Source organism: Rutidosis leptorrhynchoides, chromosome 5, assembly GCF_046630445.1.
Source record: "Rutidosis leptorrhynchoides isolate AG116_Rl617_1_P2 chromosome 5, CSIRO_AGI_Rlap_v1, whole genome shotgun sequence".
Taxonomy (NCBI): domain Eukaryota; kingdom Viridiplantae; phylum Streptophyta; class Magnoliopsida; order Asterales; family Asteraceae; genus Rutidosis; species Rutidosis leptorrhynchoides.
In genome coordinates, this window is record NC_092337.1 from 424,836,870 (window position 1) to 424,856,849 (window position 19,980).

Consider the following 19,980-nt stretch of genomic DNA (forward strand, 5'->3'; position numbering starts at 1 on the left):
CTGACCTTCAGTTTTCATTGTGGGCCACGCCGAGGCCAGATGAACCGCGCCGCGGTAATTTTCTGACAGACTTGGCCTGTCCACTTTTTAAAAAAAAATGTTTTGCGATGTTTAACGGGTTGGGTCGTTACATCTCTAAATTGCTTATAAATTATATGTACATATATATATAATCTTATCAATTTTGTTTCTAATTCATGGTTCTTTTTAACATTGTAGTGGTTTGATGGTGCGATGTACTCTATGGGATAATTATACTCAACGTGTTCATAATTATCTTAACACTCCAAGAAGTGGAATTAAAGTTTTTGTAATACTACAATTTGGTAGAATAAGATATTAGAAAGAAAAAGGTGAGACAAACTTCTATACACATGAATAGCAACAGTAATTGCTTATTAAATATTATTACAATTTTTATAATAAGGGTTATTACAATTTCTATACAATGGTCTGTGTAATGGTACAAGACTAAGGGTTATTAAGCTTGAGAAATCGTTGATAACATTGGATTTGAAACCCTGATTCCACGCATGAAATTGAACCCGTCTGATAATACATTACCCTTCAAGATCACCAGAAAGCAGTTTCCAGTATCTATGTATTTTGCAATAACCATTAACAAAAGTCAATGTCAATCACTATCTCGAGTTGTCTTATTTTTACCCCGTCCAGTCTTTACTCATGGACAATTATACGTTGTTATTTCAAGAGTAAAGAAAAAATACGGATTGAAAATACTAATATGCGACAAGGACATGAATGTTGCAAATACTGCAACTAATGTTGTTTACAAGGAAGTTCTTCAAAACTTATAATATAAACTACAAACATGTTGGTTTGTCAGCTTCGTTTGTACATTAATATTTAAGTTTTAAATAATACATTACACTTTGAATTTTGTTATCTCACTTAGTGTTTATTCTTGCTTTCTTTGTATATTGTCAACATAATCTAAAGAAAATGTCTATCGTTATTACATTTAACTACAAAACTAAAACATACCATTAAAATGTATCATTTAAACAGACCTGTGGTTCCACGAGTCATTTCACTAGTAATATATATAAAGCTCTAAAATGATGATGTCATCATTGAACTAATTACCCTTTACTTTTCATAATGATGATGTCATAATTATATATTAATTTAATTAAAAAATAATATAAAATCTTTTATAAAAAGAAATATTAAACCAAAATTGTAATTTTATTTTTCTAAAAAAATATAAAAGGCATTTATTATTATTAATAATTATTATTACTATTAAAAATATAAATATAAATACTCAACTTTGAACGAACTTTATGTTTGTAAAATCAACGACAAGTTTTTTAGTCGGAATCCGTGGTTCCACGGGGTAATAAACTAAATGACTTTAACATTTATGTTTGTATAATCAACGACAAGTTTCTTAGTCGAAATCCGTGGTTCCATGGGACAATAAACTAAATGACTTTAATATTTACATTCACTTAATACCTAAAACATATCATTAAACTGTTTTGTTTAAACAAACCCGTATTTCTACGGATCATTTCACTAGTAATAAACTAAATTTATATGTAAGTTAAAGAACACGATATACTTCCAAAGTATTAAGTATTTGTATTAGATTTACACAAATTAAAATCATGGGTTAGAATGTATCAAACGTACACCACGTAAATAATGTGACTCCCCCTTAACCTTTTTAATAGACTAAAGATTACAGTGAAGTATGATCGTATCCTATTCTACGTTTAATATTCGGTTTCAAAGTAAAACGGAAATAATGACGAAAGTATATATATACAAAAGATTTTATCTCTATACTCGATATTACTATGAATCATCTATACTTAAACAAGACTCGCTTTCTGTTTACCAAGTGGTCGGGTTTGTCTTTGTATCTATTCGTTTGGTGCGTTTCCTTTTCTTTGTGTTGCATTCGGCTTTGTTCAGTTAGCTTGTCTTTATGGTTTTTCGAGTGTTAAGTAGGTTCGCTTATAGAAGGTTTCCGTTAACCTAGTTTGCTTTTTAGGTGCGAGCTTCTCCGTTTCACCCGTTTTTTTTAACCCTTGTTATGGGCATTTTCCTTTGAAAAACGTCTTCAGTTCTATTCAAGTTTTCGTTATTTCGCCAAAAAAAAAAAAAATATTCGCTTTCTGTTGATATTACAAATCATCTATACTAAATATAATTAACTGATTAACTAAATATAATTAACCCACATACATCAAGGTTAGCATTTCTGTTAATAATTCATTGCAAGCCATGTTCGTACAATTTGGTTTAATTAATGTAATTAAGGCTGAGAACTGATAACAAAATTGATGCATTAGGTTTTGGTTGTTTCTTTGGTACTTTCTCCCTAGTTTTGATTCTTAGATTTTGTGTAGATGTTCATTCCCTAGTTTTGATTCTTAGATTTTGTGTAGATTTTCATTTGTTGTTTTATCGGTTTCTCTTTTCAAGTTAGAGGCTCGTAGATAGATAGTTTTAGTATGTTGTGTATGCTTTCTAGTTTCGAACCTCTATGATCTCGCGTTGTATCTTTTGGTTGAGAACGTTTTTTTTTTTTGAAAACGTTTTCGTTTCTATATGAGTTAACGTTATTTGCCCAAAATAGAAAATAAAAGAAAATAAAAAAATAACAAAATTGATGCATTAATACCATTGCTACAAAATTGGTGCCATATATATACTACAACACCACAACTCGGCTCTTGTTTCCTGAGTTAACACAGGAGTGTTATCGCCATTCACCAACTCCAACTCGTCGTCAAAACTAAATATCAGAATAAAATGGCACTCCAGTTTGCGGAATCCACGACTCCCCATTATAAAAATTCCTAACCGAAAACTGTTCCACGTCATCACCTGCCATCAAAACATGATATCCCGGCCAAGTTACCCTACCGTCGGTAACTGCACCCTTACCTTCATTCATACACTCAGCGTAATACAATCTATCATATTCAGAGTTCCCTGCATATGGCATCCAGCCCGCAGGATCAATCGATATTTCAAAGTCACATTTTACATATACAACCCTCGAGTATTCCCTCCACGGTCGCCCCAGAAACGTCACAACCGACCCATCAATTAGGGTCGAGTCAGGGGCGACCCGGGAGTTTTGTATCACAAATCCCGTGTTTGAATTTGGATTGCTTCTTCCTTGAGCGGTTATCGTGTTTTGTTGACCTTGTAATGGTTTTCGGACATAAATATTGCAATTTTGGATAATTGCTGAAGCATCACCAAAAATGAAATCCACGGTTCCATAAATGTCACATTCACGTAAAAATTGCCGATAATTTAGGAGGGACAAAGTGTCTTGGTACCCTTTGAAGCTACATTTATAAAAGACCGAGTGGTCCGAGGATGAGAGGAGTGCAACGGCTTGTTCATACTCTGGACCCGCCGCGTTCTCGAATGTAATCCCAACTGCGACAAAACCTGAACCCCATACCTCTGCACAAACGCTTTGGGAATCATATACTTCGTCATTCTAAGTCATACAATGCTGAATCTGTTTTAAAGTGTCTTAAAAACATGTTTGGTGGTGTATGATAATATAAATATCATCTATTAGCTATGTTATATGGAATATTAAATATAAGACACACATAACTAATAATAAATAACTAATGATAAGTTCTACTCTAATTAGTGGATTTTAATTATTTACATTGAAAATGAAAATGTAACGTTTATCAAACTCACAGCCAGACTTTTACAAATATATTATAGTTACTATCAAATAAAATTTCTTATAATTAATCAAAATGAAATCGACACATAATTACTCCTTATATACTAAAACACTGTTCAATTTATGTCGTTTGCTCAGTGTAAAAGATAAAGAAGGAAGGAATACCTATAAAATAAAAGAAAAAATCGAATAACTTACGGACAGTTGAAGTATTGTGAGTTGGTATTCCCTGATGGTTATTTTTGTCGTTAGTTATAATAGTCCTATCAATACCATCTCCAATCAACGTTAAATTGGTCATCAATTGTGTGATAATCACATTTTCTTTATAAATACCCGTTTTCACATATATAACAAATTTATCTGTTCCAATTCTCTGATTTTCTGATGCTTGTATCGCTTCGCTAATTGTACTAAAATCACCCGTGTCATCTTGAGCAACAACTAAATTTACTTGTATTGTAACACCACCTTCGGGTAATTGGATTAGTCTATGATCGTTTGTCGTGGATAACTTGGTTTGTGCCATGGCCAAGTAGTGTGACAGGACTTTTCGAGTTCGACTCATTGAAGTTTTAATGACCCATTCACGAGACTCATGTTGATGGCTAACTATGGATTTGCATAATTTGGGAATAGGGGTTTGGTAGCAAAAGGAGACATAAGAACCAAGAATGGGACTTGAAATTACAAGAGTTACTATGCCAACAAACTGTATAATACGAGTACATAATTTTGACATTTTGAAAGCTACTAGTGTTGCTGTGCTTTTGTGTCTATTTATATGAATGTGCTAATTTACTAACACTAATATGGAGATTTATCTTATTTTAATTAATCACACATGGAGGGCAATTACGGCGATTAAGTCAATAATCCTTCCTTTTATAGTATATATTAAAAAAAATTATTACAGTATGTGGCTACAAAGTATACCATTATTAAAATTTGGACCAATCAGTAACGGTTTAGAAGGTTGTGTTAAAAAAGGGAACTTGAGATTTAAATTTAAAGCGTGATTCTAATTTAATAAATGCAAAATAGCCTTTCCAGAAAAGAGTGCAATTGTTTTTTCTTCTTGGGCGAAATGCAATTGTGGTTTAGCAAACATAATACTTAAATATTTAAATTAAACTAGTTGGGCGACCTGGCTTTACGCCGGTTCTTCACCCTTACATACGGTTCTTCACCCTTACATAGCTAATTATTGAGAAAGTAACTATTTATCATTTTTTTTGTTTTAATTTTCATTTTGTCGAGGAATGACCCAAAATAGTTATGTGATTAATTTGTAATAAGCATGAAAGTAATTATTCATCATTTTTTGTTTTAGTTTTCGTCTTGTCGGGAGAAAAAGAACCATATGCTCAATCAATAAAGTGAGACGTATATCAACGATTCGTACAAACTATTTAATAAAATAGGGAAAACTATATAACAAAAAAAACAGTTATTAAAAAATGAGTTACGTGATTAATTTGTAATGAGAGGAAAAAGTTAAACAATAATAAAGTTGAAAACTATGTCGTTGATTTGATAATAATAATAATAATAATAATAATAATAATAATAATAATAATAATAATAATAATAATAATAATAATAGTTGGTAGCTATTAGATAGTGAAAATTGTGTGGGCCATTTATAGTGAATGAGTTGTTTGATGGTTAAGTTATAAAATGTGTAAAGTTTGTGGTAATTTTACACAAACTATGAAGACAACTATTAAAAAGGGTAGGGTTGAATTATAAAAAATAAAAAGTTTGGCGTAAATTTGTGAAGTTTCTAATATCCACTATTCACTTAGACTATATCATTTAGACATATAGTATAATATAATAATAATAATATAATATAATATAATATATATTATAAATTATAATTATTATAATTATAATTATAATTATAATTATATATATTAGTGAAAAGAAGATTTGTCGTCACATGACCAAACAAATTTAAAACGACACCCACCCAAAACATTGACCACATTTTAATTTTGGACCCCTTTTCCTAGATAGAAAACGTAAATTTCTTTGGGTATTAAAAGTAACTTAATTATTTAACTAACAAACATAAAACAAAACCCACCATATTTTTCAACGGGCTTTATCTTTCTAATCGCCGCGAGTTATCCTTCACCGTCAGCACCATTTAACTCGAAATAATTTTACGAACATAACGCAAGTAATTATAATCGAAACGAGCATTTCTATTCTTATTTATTTATGGGAGTGAACTATTAATTTGGAACGGACCAAAAAAGACATATTGACTATTAATATGGGACGGATGGAGTATCAAATAATATGCAACGACAAAATAAAAAGGAAAAAAATCCATACTATTTGAATAACTGCAGAAATATTTCACTCTGCAGCGAAGCGCGGACCTAAAAAACTAGTTATGAAATATCGAAGTAATATTATTCTTTTTTTTAAGAATATTAACCACACAACATTTATATAGTAATATACATCAGTTTTCTAAAAAAAAAAAATGGAGTAGTAGAATGTTGCGTTTCATTTTTTTATTTTTTATTTTAAGAGAACTATGAAAATATTTAACCAGTAGAAAAATTCATCAAATAGATGAAAACTCCACAACGTACAAAGATACAGCGAAAAACGCACAAGCTCAACTAAAACGAAACCTAACAAGAGATCGCGATGATAACAATGAACAAATAAACCAAAGAAGTGGGTAACCAATCTATTCAACTAAAAAAGAAATTAGTAACCATCTAAAATGGGAATTGTACAAAAGAAACACAAAATAATAATAATAATAATAATAATAATAATAATAATAATAATAATAATAATAATAATAATAATAATAATAATAATAATAATAAATATTGAACACGTCCTTCACATAATTCAATGGAATATTAGTAAGAATATTTTGCAAACGACAGTTCTAACATTAAAGTGTTGAAACATGTTATACAATTCATTAGATGTCAAAAAAATTTCTTTTTTAAATTTTTTTAAAAATCCAACAAAATGTATGCTGTCACAACATGTTTAAGCATACTAATGATAACTTTAAAAGTTGTCGTAACAAACTGCTATAATTAATTCCAAAGTTATATTAGGTTCAAGAATGAAATATTTGTAAGTTACGAAAATTCTTTAGCAATTCACAATTTCATGAAATTATTAACCAACTACAACTAAATAGTTTGTTTTGCTTACATAGTGCACCAGAAGTAGTGATAGTTTGAGTGTCCATGGAGACTTTGAAAAAGAGACTTAGTTAAAAAAAAGTGAAAAAGTGGTTTGATGTTCTTCATTTGGCGTCTTAGTATATGTGGACCAATAAGAAATTCGTCTACGCGACTTTAAAGCCCGACGGGTGGCGAGAGAGAGTCAGGACAGTTGAATGCTGACATTGTCGTTGACAAAAGTCGAATTCTAAGGGCGACTCCTAGAGCTCTTTTGCATATATTTCGATATATTTGTAGCTATTTCATTTTAAGAAATTTTAGCCTTTAGAAATGACAAACTTATACAGATAGTTCTTGTAATTTGTCCAAAATTTCAATGCTATACGCGATGCAAACAGGGGCGATTCTAAGGCATGAGGGGTGGGGTCCTATGACCCCCGCTAGTGTGAAAAATTTTTATACAATGTATGCTTTAAATTGTATAGGACACCACTAAATTTTAGTACGGGACCCCATATATTTTCAAAATTTATAATTTTTTTTAAAGTAAATGACCACTAAAATACACTTCAAATATAATTAGCTTAAAAAAAAAAATTGAGACCCCATAAGGTTTTCATCCTGAAATCGCCACTGGATGCAAACTTTCAATTAGGCTCGGAGCATCTCAACGTCGCATGTTTAGCATCGAAATATGTGTTGCTTTGGTCTATTTGAAGATGGAGGAATAAATTAATCCACCACGAAGCTGACCGTCGTATAGCCATTTTAAAAGAGGCTGTTTTGGTGTCATCTATTTTGCTTTCTTATTTTTGGATATTGTAACAACCCAACCCGTTAACCAACCAATAACGCGGAATAAAAAAAAAATTTCTTTGTGCAGCAAATGGCGCGGCGCGCCATGACCCCGCGCGGCGCGCAAAAGGGCCTGGACAGGCTGCTGTTCCAAAAAGTCCCAAATGCGAAAATGCTTGACCACTTTCCGACACATTTAGACTAAACGGTTTTCACAACATATTATAATAGTTAAGACTAACACATTCCATCAATAAAAAGGGTTTTACGACATCGGGCCCACATATGCCCAAATTACCCTTTTAGTACCAATTTCAAGTTTTCGACCACACGACTTTTAACACAAAATAAAGCCGAGCATGACGATTGGGGATACGCTACCCAATCCTAATCAATCCAAAAGCAAGCCTTCTAAAGCAACTACGCGAGTCCACTAGTCCCACGCTTACCCGAGCCACCGCATCCATGCAAATCTATAAAAAGGTAAACAACGAGAGGGTAAGCTAACGCTTAGTGAGTGAGAATATACTACATACATATATATGCATAAAATGGACACGCCACACAAAACTAAATACCGCATACCGGAACATCCAAGCATAAAGGCAAGCTAGTCTAAGCATACCGTAAGATCACTAAGAAACGAGCTAAAGATACATCAACAAAATATAAGTTCACCAACAACGATGTGAACAATGCCAATAAGCTACACCCGAAGGGTTAGCTACATCACGACAATACAACATTATATGTATACAATATATATATATATATATATATATATATATATATATATATATATATATATATATATATATATATATATATATATCTCGAATAACATAATTTGCTTACGTTTACAACACAATAACCATAGTTAACCAATCGCACAAGGGAATGACGCTCGCGAAAACGCTATCGGTGTTCATAACATCCGTTAGGGTACTTAACACCTCGTATCACTAACCTCTAGCGTGGCACCTTAACACCTCGGCACTTCACCCCGAGTGACATCTTAACACCTCGATGCTTCACTCATCACGTGAAACGTGGTGTCTTAGCACCTCGACACTACACATTTCACGCCACAACAAATAGATACATTATATACCTACACATATAATTATTCTACTCACTATATTAACCCTTCGTCATTGGGGTTATATAAGTCCACATCACACGCCCATGTGATAACGTACACACAAAGTGTGCACCTCGCCAAAGTGGTCAACCAAAACGCACAACCGTGCCAATTGGACCTATACACAAGTCCAACAATTCCACCTATACGAGAAGCGAGCTCGATAAGCGAGAACCCCTTCTCCCGACCCGCACCCATCCTAAACATACATATGCATATAGGATATTAACACTCACCTTGTCGTCTTGAAGAATGCCACCGAATAATCCGCAATCGCCGATGGAATGTACCTATTCCATTTATCACATAACAAGTAACACAATTAGGGTGGATATACAAATCAACCCAAATTGACTACTAGTGCAATTTTGACCCAAATGCACTTTCAAACACAAAATCGCGCCCAAACTAACCAATAATCACTTACACAAGTGAGAATGGTCCTAATATGCCAATCAAACCCAAACATAGGTGTTAAACACCTATCTTGCTCAAAATGACACTTAAACTCTAATTTGACCCATAAGAAGTCAATATCACGCCATTAGCAAGTTTTGACACCAAAACATATTTAACTCGGTTCTATGTTTCAACTTAATCCATTTTAAGTTTATAAACCTTATTAAATCGGCAATTGAGTCATAATCATCAACAAACCCTAATTTTGACTCTAGTCAAAATTAGTCAACCATAAGAACCCTAATGGTTTCCAAAACACCAATAATCACTAACACTAGTGATTATACACCATTTACAAGTCTTAAACATGGTTAAATCATTAACCAACCCAAAACCCGCCAAATATCAAAGTAGCAAGTTTTTATAAACCCTCTTCATCAACCAAATGAGTTTTACAACTAACAATCTCAAACCCTAACTTGAATATCAAATCTAACAAATGAAATTCGGAATTAGGCTTTACCAATACTACCAAAACGTAGCTAGGAGCGAGATGAATAACTTTAAAACCCGAGCTTTGGTGAGAATCCAACTCCTTCTTCTCTAATTCAAGCTCTCTCACACTAGAACCCTTCCTCTCTCTCTAGATATGGATGAGAGTATTTGTGTGGGTGAGAAATGAACTCCAATGGAGTTCTAGATCAGTTTTGGTGACCCTAAACCGACCCCAATTGAAAAGACCAAAGTACCCCTCATTTAAACCTTTTAAAAAAGCTGAAAATTGCTTCTGACGCGATCGGAGCGCCGCGCCATAAGGTGGAGCGCCGCTCCAACCTACAGGTCAGTTTTCAGAAACTTGTTTTGGCCATAACTTTTTGACCGTAGCTCCGTTTTCGATGAATCAAATATCGTTGGAAACGTAATAAGATTTTCTTTCCAATGGTAAGGCTTTGAGACATCAACACAAACTTTATTTGGGGTTGAAAAGATACGTACACACCTTGTCACTTCAGACAACGTCCAGTTTCCTTCGACGTTCGAGCAAGCAACACGTACGTGCTTCGTACACTTCATACACACATCGTACACTAAAAATACATTATGTACCATAAATATTTGGATCTTACAGATATCAAGCCGAAAGAAAATCTGGTTGATTAGTATGGATGAATGGAAATCAGATCGCAGGTTCACTATAGCAGTAGATGGAAATGGAAAATGAACTCGAGGTTTCTAGAATGCAGGTGCTTTAACCGTAGGGACATAACTCGTATGATGTTTGTTATATATATGTATCTTTTAAATTGTATTTAGCCCCTTGGCTTTAGTTTGCTTTTGCCATAATTTGAGCCTTGGTGTTTAATATACATAGCCTTTCAAAAAAAAAAAAAAAAAATTTGTCAAAAGTTTCACAAATGTTAATTAGTTCGAACTACGTTAATTTTTTCGGTCAAGTGCCTAACATGTTGGCAATTGAGTATTTTTGTCATTATACATGTCACCTTTTTTAAGACTTTCATCTCTATTATTATCTTTTATCCAAATATCAAACACTAATTTTAACTTCTCATCTTCATTCTTTTTGACAAACACCACTAATCAAAATCTCTTGAGCGCCTAATTTTAACTTCCCCAAGTTCTATCCACTTTAATCATCAATACTTCCTTTTTAACCGAGTTATTCGTACCAAATAAAGGGTTTGTTCTCCTCCTAGTTGATACATTGGGTAATTTAACTAAATGTTGACATATGGCCGACGGTGAGTAAAGTAACTTTTGTTTAATGTTTGATCCTGAATGTTATCGTAACCAAACAATAACCATATTTTAGTATCCCATAACTATTTGATCAATGACTCACTCCTCTTTATCATTAGATATTGATCTTTTTGACTTTTATATTTTCTTTTACCATAATCATATGATAATTGATGGAAAAAAAAAATACAAACTAGAATACATTTAAAATCATATTTAACTTATTTAATTTTCATCTAATACTCCGATATATATAAACAAAAATATAAATATTTGAAACTCAAAAACAGGACCAAATTTATCGCTTCATTATTTTTTTTTATTTTTTTTTTTTTGAAAAAAGTGGGTAGTACTGTTTTCGCAGATTCGGGTTTCACAACGATTCAATACTCTTAAATAGAATCTCATTCAGTTTATCATCATATTAACAGTATCAAAATCGGAGTTTCTTAATTAAAAAAGCCAAATACACAAAAGCTATAAGCAGACAAAGAAAACAACAACATGATTTTAGGTTGCTCAGCTAACCGCTCAGATCGACAAAAACGTCGACGTTTCACCGAGCTGTAAACTCTCAAATAAAAACTCATTTTGATTATCATCATTGCAACCATAGTAAAATATTACCAACAAAAACAGATAATAAAAAAAGCATAATAAGTAAACAAGTGAATAATCAATCAAACATTTAATTGATACATCAAGCAGAAAGACCATAAAAACATAAAGAGGACATGAAAGTTTCGACTTTTAGGTCATGTTTAAGGCCGCCGCTCAATGAAAAGGGAACATTGTTGTTTTTATAGCAAATAATATTACATTTAGCCCCTCTTAGAATTATTTATGTATCATTTTACTCCTTTGTGTTCGAAAAATATCTCTAGCAATTAATTTAAATTATTTAAATGTATATATACATCGAATTATTACTGACTCGGTAACGATACAGTAATAAATATTGGAAAATAACATGGATAGCAAAAAAGTTTCGACTTATGTAATTAGGTGTCTTAAAAATATGATGGGACATATTTATAAACTAGTTAAATGACCCGTGGAACTACGGGTTTGTTTAAACAAAACAGTTTAATGATATGCTTTAGGTATTAAGTGAACGTAAATGCTAAAGTCATTTAATTTAATGACCCGTGAGACCACAGAGTCCGACTAAGAAATTCGTCAGCTGAACATTTCATCAAACACCTAAAATGCATATTAAACAATCCACATCCAATCATAAGAGATAATATTGATTGCCATTTTATTTTAACAAAGTGTATATTAAAATATAAATTTAGAATTAATTTCCTTCTGCCTAGCTTTTATACCTTCTCATACCCAATCCAAAATAATTAATTAAAATAATTCAAAATTATTTAATTTTAATAACTAAAATAATTATTAATAAAATTTAATAATAATTATTAATTAATAAAATTTAATTTTAATTCAAAATTATTTAGATTAATGACATCACTCACATCCTTAAATTTTTTCTTTTGTTTTTTTTAATTTTTTTAACAAAAGAAATTAGCCTAATAATGACATCATTATTATAGAATTTTAATAGAAACTATAGATAAGAGAAATTGATAGATGTATCGTGGACAAAATTTACTCTTAACTAGATTTGTGGTCTGCGCGATGCTGCGGTTTTTGTAACCAGTTTGGTGACGATATAATTGTGGATACACAGGTTAGAGGCTAAATAATATGTTCTGGTATACATTACTATGTTCTTATATACACCGTGCATACATATTCAAGAGGCTGCATACATATAATATTCAAAATACTGCATATTGCACAAAACACGAACATCATATTCGATTCTCAAACAAAAATGACCAAACAACCTGAGAACAACAAATAGAAAGCAGTTTGTAAGTATCCATATATATCCACCAACTTAAACAACAAAATTAACGATTTAAAAAACTTTCAACTACAGTTAGGAACGACAGTTTTAACCTGAACTAGCACAAATACTACCCAAAACAACCTGCAATAAGAAGAAATAACAAACATGTTAACATAAAACAAATGCAAATTTCCATTACAATGTAAACAGAATACTAAACCCCGAAGCAGGTCACATTTGCCTAAATCAACCAAAATTCAATAGCGTCATTTGAAAAGATAGACTTTAAATACCTTTCAAATCCGTAAACTTTTACCCTTTATTAAAATTATAATGAACAACTAATCCATTTTCGCAACAGCAAAAAGTTGTGAAAACTGTTAACGAAACACAAATAAGCACTACAACGTAAGGAAAATTAACACTTACAAATTAAATCTAAATTCAAATGTAATATGAAGAAATATATACCAACAACAAAAATATAAGTAATCAATTTTTTAGCTAACCTTTTTGCAACAAAAGGCATACGATATCAATTAAAATGAACTCAAACAAATGATAAAAGTTACCTGAGAACCCGATGAGCAGGCGAAGGTGATCGTTGTCTGGGCTTATTAGATCTGTCTCTCAATGTCTCTCAATAAGTTATTCTTCTTCTCCGTCTTGCCTTACGCAATTGCAAAACCCTAATTTGTGGGGAATACGATCGAACACACTTAAGTTGAAGCATATAACAATAATGATTCCGATTCATCCATTCAGAATTGTCGATAGAAATCATAATAGCCTCCTAGAATATCAACCCAACCAAGTTTGATTAGATCAATCTATCTATATTTTGAAGATATAATACAAACTTTTGACTAATTCAACACTGGTTCCATGGTTGCAGAAGGGTCAGCTAAATACGATGTCAAGATTGTCCATCTGTTTCCTAGGTGCAGGCTTTACTCTTGACTTTCTTTTTGCCATGCTAAAAAATTGTGATAATCTTTATTAAGCAAAATGAGTAGATGACCCACTTACATATAAAACTATTTGATAAAATACCAATTAATTTTAATTGTGATTATCAAATTGGAGATGTAATTTCCTGAAAAAATTCAAGGGACCAATCAGAGCACGACATGTGACGCGACGATCACATGTGATTAAAAAATAATTTATTTCTCAAAAATAAAAATAAAAAATTTCAAAAAAAAAAATTTCAAAAAAGATTTTTTTTAAAAAGAATTTTTTTTTTCTTTTCAAATTTTTTTCGGTTTTTAAATTTAGCCTGATTTTGGCCGTGTTTCATTGTAAATCAGGTTACTCGTATATGAGTACGTTGACAACGTAAATTTGGAACAATGGTTGCATGGGGAGGTTGGACCTATCAGCCCTTTAACTTGGGATATTCGAATGAAGATTGCAATCGGGACTGCAAAAGGGTATGCTTTTTCTAACCATAATTGTCTCTTAAATGCTCCATTGTTCAATAGCAACATTATTTTCATTTGTCAACTATAAAATAAGTATTGTCACCTGAAAATCCATGAACAGTTCTGTTAAAACCCACTCCTTTAGTTAGACCTAAAAGTCAAATTGTGCCTTCAACCGTCTACGGGCTGTAAAAACTATTAAAACTAACAATATTCAGTTTTATACTACATAAAACTCAACAATTTCATTTGATCATAACTCTTCAAATCACATTATAAATAACCTAAAAATGCACACCCAAATAATGTTTATCTAAATACACAGCAACAAATGAACCAAGAGAATCTAGTTAAAAACAAAATATAGTTTTTGTTGTTGCTTACCCTTCCACTCTTTGTTCATAAGAATTTTTTCACGCATCAAAAGAGTAGCAGCTTCTCCATTCAACAGCTCTGAAGCATTTGGGTACAACAAAAGTTGTCGAAGGATCACCTCAAACACGTTCACCAAGTCTATAAACTTATAACAACGACATATCACTTACTTTTGCTTCAGAATAGGAATTCCATGTTAAAAAAAAAGAATATAATTATGTATTACCGAACATTGGCTCCACGCCTGATTGATCACATCCAAGCAAACTGAACCAGTCCTGACAATGAAAACTTGTGAGATATACGTGATACGATAAAAATTATTTGCGTTTTTTTACAGCTAACCGGTTCAAGATCATACACTTAAACTCACATTTCATCCACATTTGGGTGGTAAAGTTTATTAAAGAAATTGATAGTTGGAGATTTATAAGGGTATGCATCTTGAAGTACTACTCTTAGCTTCTACGTACCTCCATCGTACACACCTGCATCATAAATAAATCTTACCAAGTTCATACGTGAATCTGTCTAAGAAACACCAAACGTCACAAAAGAAAAATTTGGGAAAAAAAATAAAAATAAAATAAAACTTAAAAATCATGTTCCAAGAATTAGACAAAGTTAAAATCTCATAATATCCTCTTCAAATCAGTAAGATAACCATCAAAAGGTTAAAGAAAGTTAAAGATCATATAAAAAAAATCAGTATAAAAATAATTATAGATATGATGAACAAAATAACTAAGATAACTTACTGTGACCAGGTCCATGAAAACGTACACTTGAAAAAAGTCAGCAGTACACTTGAAAGTTTGTGGTAAAATGCATCTTTTGACTTAGCTTACTGTATTTCACACGAAAATAGGCAAAGACTAATTTAAACTAACATGCACCTCAAATCCATCTTTAATTTTTAGAAGCACTTTCTATTGATAAGAAAAAGCAGTCAAAAGGCATATAACAAAGTGTACTATATGATTACAAAAACTACAACATTACAACAACTTACAATTTTAGTATGCTGATGCAGAAGGCTATATGCATTAAGAATACATTTTACTGAGTTTCTACTCGGTTGACTGTGTCCATGTATGCAAAGAATAGAAGATGTAATTTCAGTAGTCATAGTGGCAATGAACCTTTCATATTTACTTGTGACTTGTGATTTCCAGTTAGTTTGAAAAGTGCACTTCTAATTCTACATTTGCTACCTGTTTAGTAAATGCCTTTAGTACATGTTTAAAGGTTGTATCATGGTCAATAATTAAATAACATTTTTCAGTATAGAAAACAAATTATGAAAAATAATATTAGATAAACTAACATGTTTTAACCATCTGTTTGTATGCTTTGTAAAAATATAAAGATTAGTGTATCCATGTTAGAAGTTTTTATGCAAAAAAATCCACACTTTGGATGACTTTCATCCACATTGAAACATTTGAAGTAAAGCAAATTTGATTCACACTGTCCTGAGCATCAATGAAAGAAAAAAAAGCTTGGAGGGACGGCAACGTACCTCGAGTATCTAAAAATAACTAATGTAGTTGTAGTATGGAGAAGACCAACATATCAAAAAGCTCAAATAGGCCTTCTGCTATATGCAAGTTCAACCAATTTCACCAGTAGCTTAAAACATTATAAAGGTAATCACACATTAAACCATACACAAAGATGGAACTAAAAACAAATTTATTGGATAAAGAGTACCTCAACATGACCTTGTTACTTGTTATCCTCATCATTATTGGATAAAAAACTACCGCAACTGGTGAGACTTAAGCCTGCAAAAAGGACGGGATAAAATCGATTCAAGAACACCTCAAACAGTGAAGAATATGCATATTTTTTTATGAAAACAACTATTAAAACGTGTATCAGAAAGCGTAAATCAGTAATAATCAATTGTTGAGACCTAACCCTGCAAAAAAGGCAGGATAAAATCGAATCGAGAACACCCATACAGATCAATAATACGCAGAATTTTTTACAGGAAAATACCAGTTAAAAAGTGCAAACAGTCGGTTAGAAAATACATGAATGAAGGAATTGGCGAAGAAACCTTTCTGGAGCGACACCAGAGTACATGTGAATCTCTACTTTGTAATCACCCATCATCCTAATCAATTCATCTTCCAAGCACGATCCTGTAGTTGAGTGATACTATGAGACAAATATATCAGAATGTATCAAACTTCAAACTTTTGGTATTATATGGGTACTATACTAACTTGAAAGTTAATTGCATAATATTAAAAGCTGAAACCAACCTTGGTCACATCCATAAATCCCCTTAAAATGTATGAACTAAAAAGGCTACAGTTAACTAATTTTCAAACTCACCAAAGCCATTTTATAAACATCTTTATCTCTGTCCGATTGTAGCATCATGTTGTATGCCTGTTCCCAACCATAATATATAATCAGACACCTGCATATTTGAATCACTTTAGCTAATTTCCAACTTATAATATTGCAAAACACAATGACTTTTGAGCTAAAACAGGCTGCTTTCGAAACATAATCCTTTAATACTAACAATTACTAATCTACTAATAAATCAGACCATCTTTACCTTTCATTAATCATGTTGAAATCCATATTTTTAACAATAACACATACATGGAAAATCATATGATAATTCGTCAACATCAAAAGAATATCAAGAATCATAATTTTAAAAAGAATTAAAGGTTTAAATGTTCTTAATAATTGTTCAACGCATGTTTTTTTAAACTAATTAGGGTTTCTATTATCTTATACAGGTCGTTTCATCCTCTATTAATAAGAAATTACACAAATATAAATTAGGGTTTTTAATCTAAAGGTACATTGGAACATCGGTTGGAATAAGGATACATCATTAGACGTAATACAATCGATAATAACTGTACATATCAAAATCGCTCTTCGACATCCTTCATCACCGGTATTTGATTGAAACTATATCGATCGCTGGTTACGTAATTTCACGCAAGGTATTCGAGTGCAGTCGCTGTTGGTGGTTGATGGTGACGGTGGCGACGATGCTGGCGGTAGGGGTAGAAGTCGCCAGAGCATTTGATGGGAGTGAGGGGCAGATGGGATGAGTTGTAAAGGCCATTTGGAAGAAAAAAAAAAGAAATTATGCTATAGGAACTACAGTGTAAGAGTGATTTTGGGTATGTGGCGGGTCGTTATTGGTTGAATTTGTCCACAATTAGTATATAGTATAATATTTTTTACAAGGCAAGAAATATTTATATTTATATATAAAAAAATATGAGAAAAGATATCTAGCAAGAAGCTACCGTGAAACAACGTGACCACGTAGAAATGCGACATAAAAGAATACCGACCTAACCAAACCACACTGATTATACTATAAAGATTCACAAACAATTGAACCTTCAAACTCAAACCCAACGAGAACGACCCACGAGAAAGAGTAAACTCGAGAACTACGAGCCGCTTTATCGCACTACCATGAGCCAAAAAACATTAGTCTTATATGTTTTCTTATAATTAGATTTGTAATTGTAATTGTAATCGTGGTAGATATAATATCTGCTGGAATGATTGGTTGATGAAACCATTGTAATTCCCATATTGTTTGTTGGTTGGGCTTTCCTAGTTGCTCGTTAGGAAGTTTGGTGTTCTAATAAAATTTATTATTTTGATTTCTATAAAAATGAACACTACTAGCGTCGATATCTTCATCTTTCAACTATTTCAACAACTTCATCAGCTAAAGTGCTAAACGAGATAAGTCCTTTCATACCAAGTACGATTGTACAACATCATTTGTCTTTCATATAATTTTTCTGGATGGCATACATTATGAAATGATGATTAATTAAAGGGCTTATTTTCTATTACAAAATCGACCAACCGAGCCAATTACCACTTTTGAATTCTTAACTGAATGCGTGTCACATTACATCATGAGACAGGCCCACACTTTGATGAAGTGCTTGATTCAGTATAAAGCTCGGAAGGATTAGAAGGCCCATCAGATCCACATGATGAGAAATTGAGAAGTTAGATAAAGAGCTAGGCCCATCAGACATTGAACCAGTTGGATTATTTGGCCCATTAACAAAGACAGAGTCCCCAGGTAACCTTATCGGTAGATCAAAAGCCAACTTTTAACGAGTTTTTAACCACATGCATGTGTGATATAGAAACATAATTGCCAAATTCACGTGCCTTCAAAAATATATCCCAAACTGAAACATCTCATATTTTTTAATACTTTAACTCACAATACAGAGTAACAAATTACGGCAACATCGATGTTGTCATTTCCTACTCTCCAAGCCAACTTCCTGAATTCATTCACTCGTCACCAGCAGGTCAACTTCAACCACATTCATCCAAATTTCTTGGTTCGATTACAACTTCAACCGCATTGGTGGTCATGGTGGATATAAAAAGACGCAAACTGGTAGCATCCACTATATCTATAATTTTATACAACAAGTCCAGGAGAAATGAAGTTTGCCAAAGTCGTCCTTCTATTAAAAGTTCTCCTAGCAAGGGTGGTCAACATCTTACTAGTCCCCGACTAGTCTTCGACTTGGCTGATTAGTCTCTACAAAGTCTCGACTGACCTTTTACAACCTTGCCCTAAAGATATATGTGTGATTCTGTGTTAGATCTGTAACTATATTATGTGATAGATTTGATGATTTGATTTATGGATATAACAGTTTATAACAACAAATGAGCAATGATGAAAGGATGTAAATGAAAAAAGGTATTTTATTCATATGATGATGAAATCTTACTGGCTCAAGCCTATAGGCTGAAATCTAACAGAAAATGTAAAAGACAACGAATTAGGCATTCTCTCACTATGCCTTCGAAACCATTTTTCATTAATTTGGTGATAATTGAAGGAAAGTCACCAGGTTAAGGCTAAACCTGTGACATAAATAAGGTCCTTCCTGTTGAAATATAACACAAGCAGTTTCAATTATGTCAACTGTTCCCATACTCTAATTTACAGCAAAAAGTATTTAAAAATACACCAGATATATAAATTCAGTTTATGGTACCTCACGTGAAACCATTGCAAGTGTGGCACTTGGTGAACTATCTAGCAAATAGCTTTTGACTACAGTAGATACATCAACTTTTTTCTTAGTTTGCCATACAAAAGTTTCTGTCACTGGATAAATCTTTAAAGTCTCCAAGTTAGCAAATGGAGAAGGTTGATTTGAGATTAGATCCATTTTGGATGAAAGAAACTGAAAAATAAATTACATAAGAACAATATGTAAAAATCAAACGGAACAGTTGATGCAATCATTACTATATAAGTACCGATATATAACTGCATGCAACATATCTTTCTGGTTGTTAGTTCATTG

At 32.2% G+C, this 19,980-nt stretch overlaps 1 protein-coding gene, 1 long non-coding RNA gene and 1 other non-coding gene across 17 annotated transcripts; all 3 read right to left on the bottom strand.

Moving 5' to 3' along the window:
- Positions 1–2,770: 2,770 nt before the first annotated feature.
- Positions 2,771–4,226, bottom strand: LOC139850021 (probable pectinesterase/pectinesterase inhibitor 6). The gene is made up of 2 exons (XM_071839620.1): positions 3,896–4,226; positions 2,771–3,456 (listed from the first exon to the last, which is right to left on the bottom strand). Exons 1-2 carry the CDS (start codon positions 4,224–4,226, stop codon positions 2,771–2,773), a joined length of 1,017 nt encoding a protein of 338 aa, XP_071695721.1.
- A 7,252-nt stretch (positions 4,227–11,478) lies between these two features.
- Positions 11,479–11,573, bottom strand: LOC139850969 (small nucleolar RNA snoR128). Its single transcript, XR_011760340.1, has one exon. It is a non-coding gene; the product is annotated as a small nucleolar RNA snoR128 (small nucleolar RNA).
- A 1,907-nt stretch (positions 11,574–13,480) lies between these two features.
- Positions 13,481–17,713, bottom strand: LOC139847025 (uncharacterized). Of its 15 annotated transcripts, XR_011759269.1 has the most exons (10): positions 17,458–17,713; positions 16,970–17,057; positions 16,689–16,773; positions 16,337–16,410; positions 15,636–16,255; positions 14,997–15,111; positions 14,850–14,901; positions 14,633–14,761; positions 14,352–14,443; positions 13,521–13,617 (listed from the first exon to the last, which is right to left on the bottom strand). It is a non-coding gene; the product is annotated as an uncharacterized lncRNA (long non-coding RNA). The 15 variants fall into 15 exon arrangements; XR_011759266.1 differs by lacking the exon at positions 14,352–14,443 and having other exon boundaries at positions 13,481–13,617; XR_011759257.1 differs by having other exon boundaries at positions 14,352–14,761.
- Positions 17,714–19,980: the final 2,267 nt, after the last annotated feature.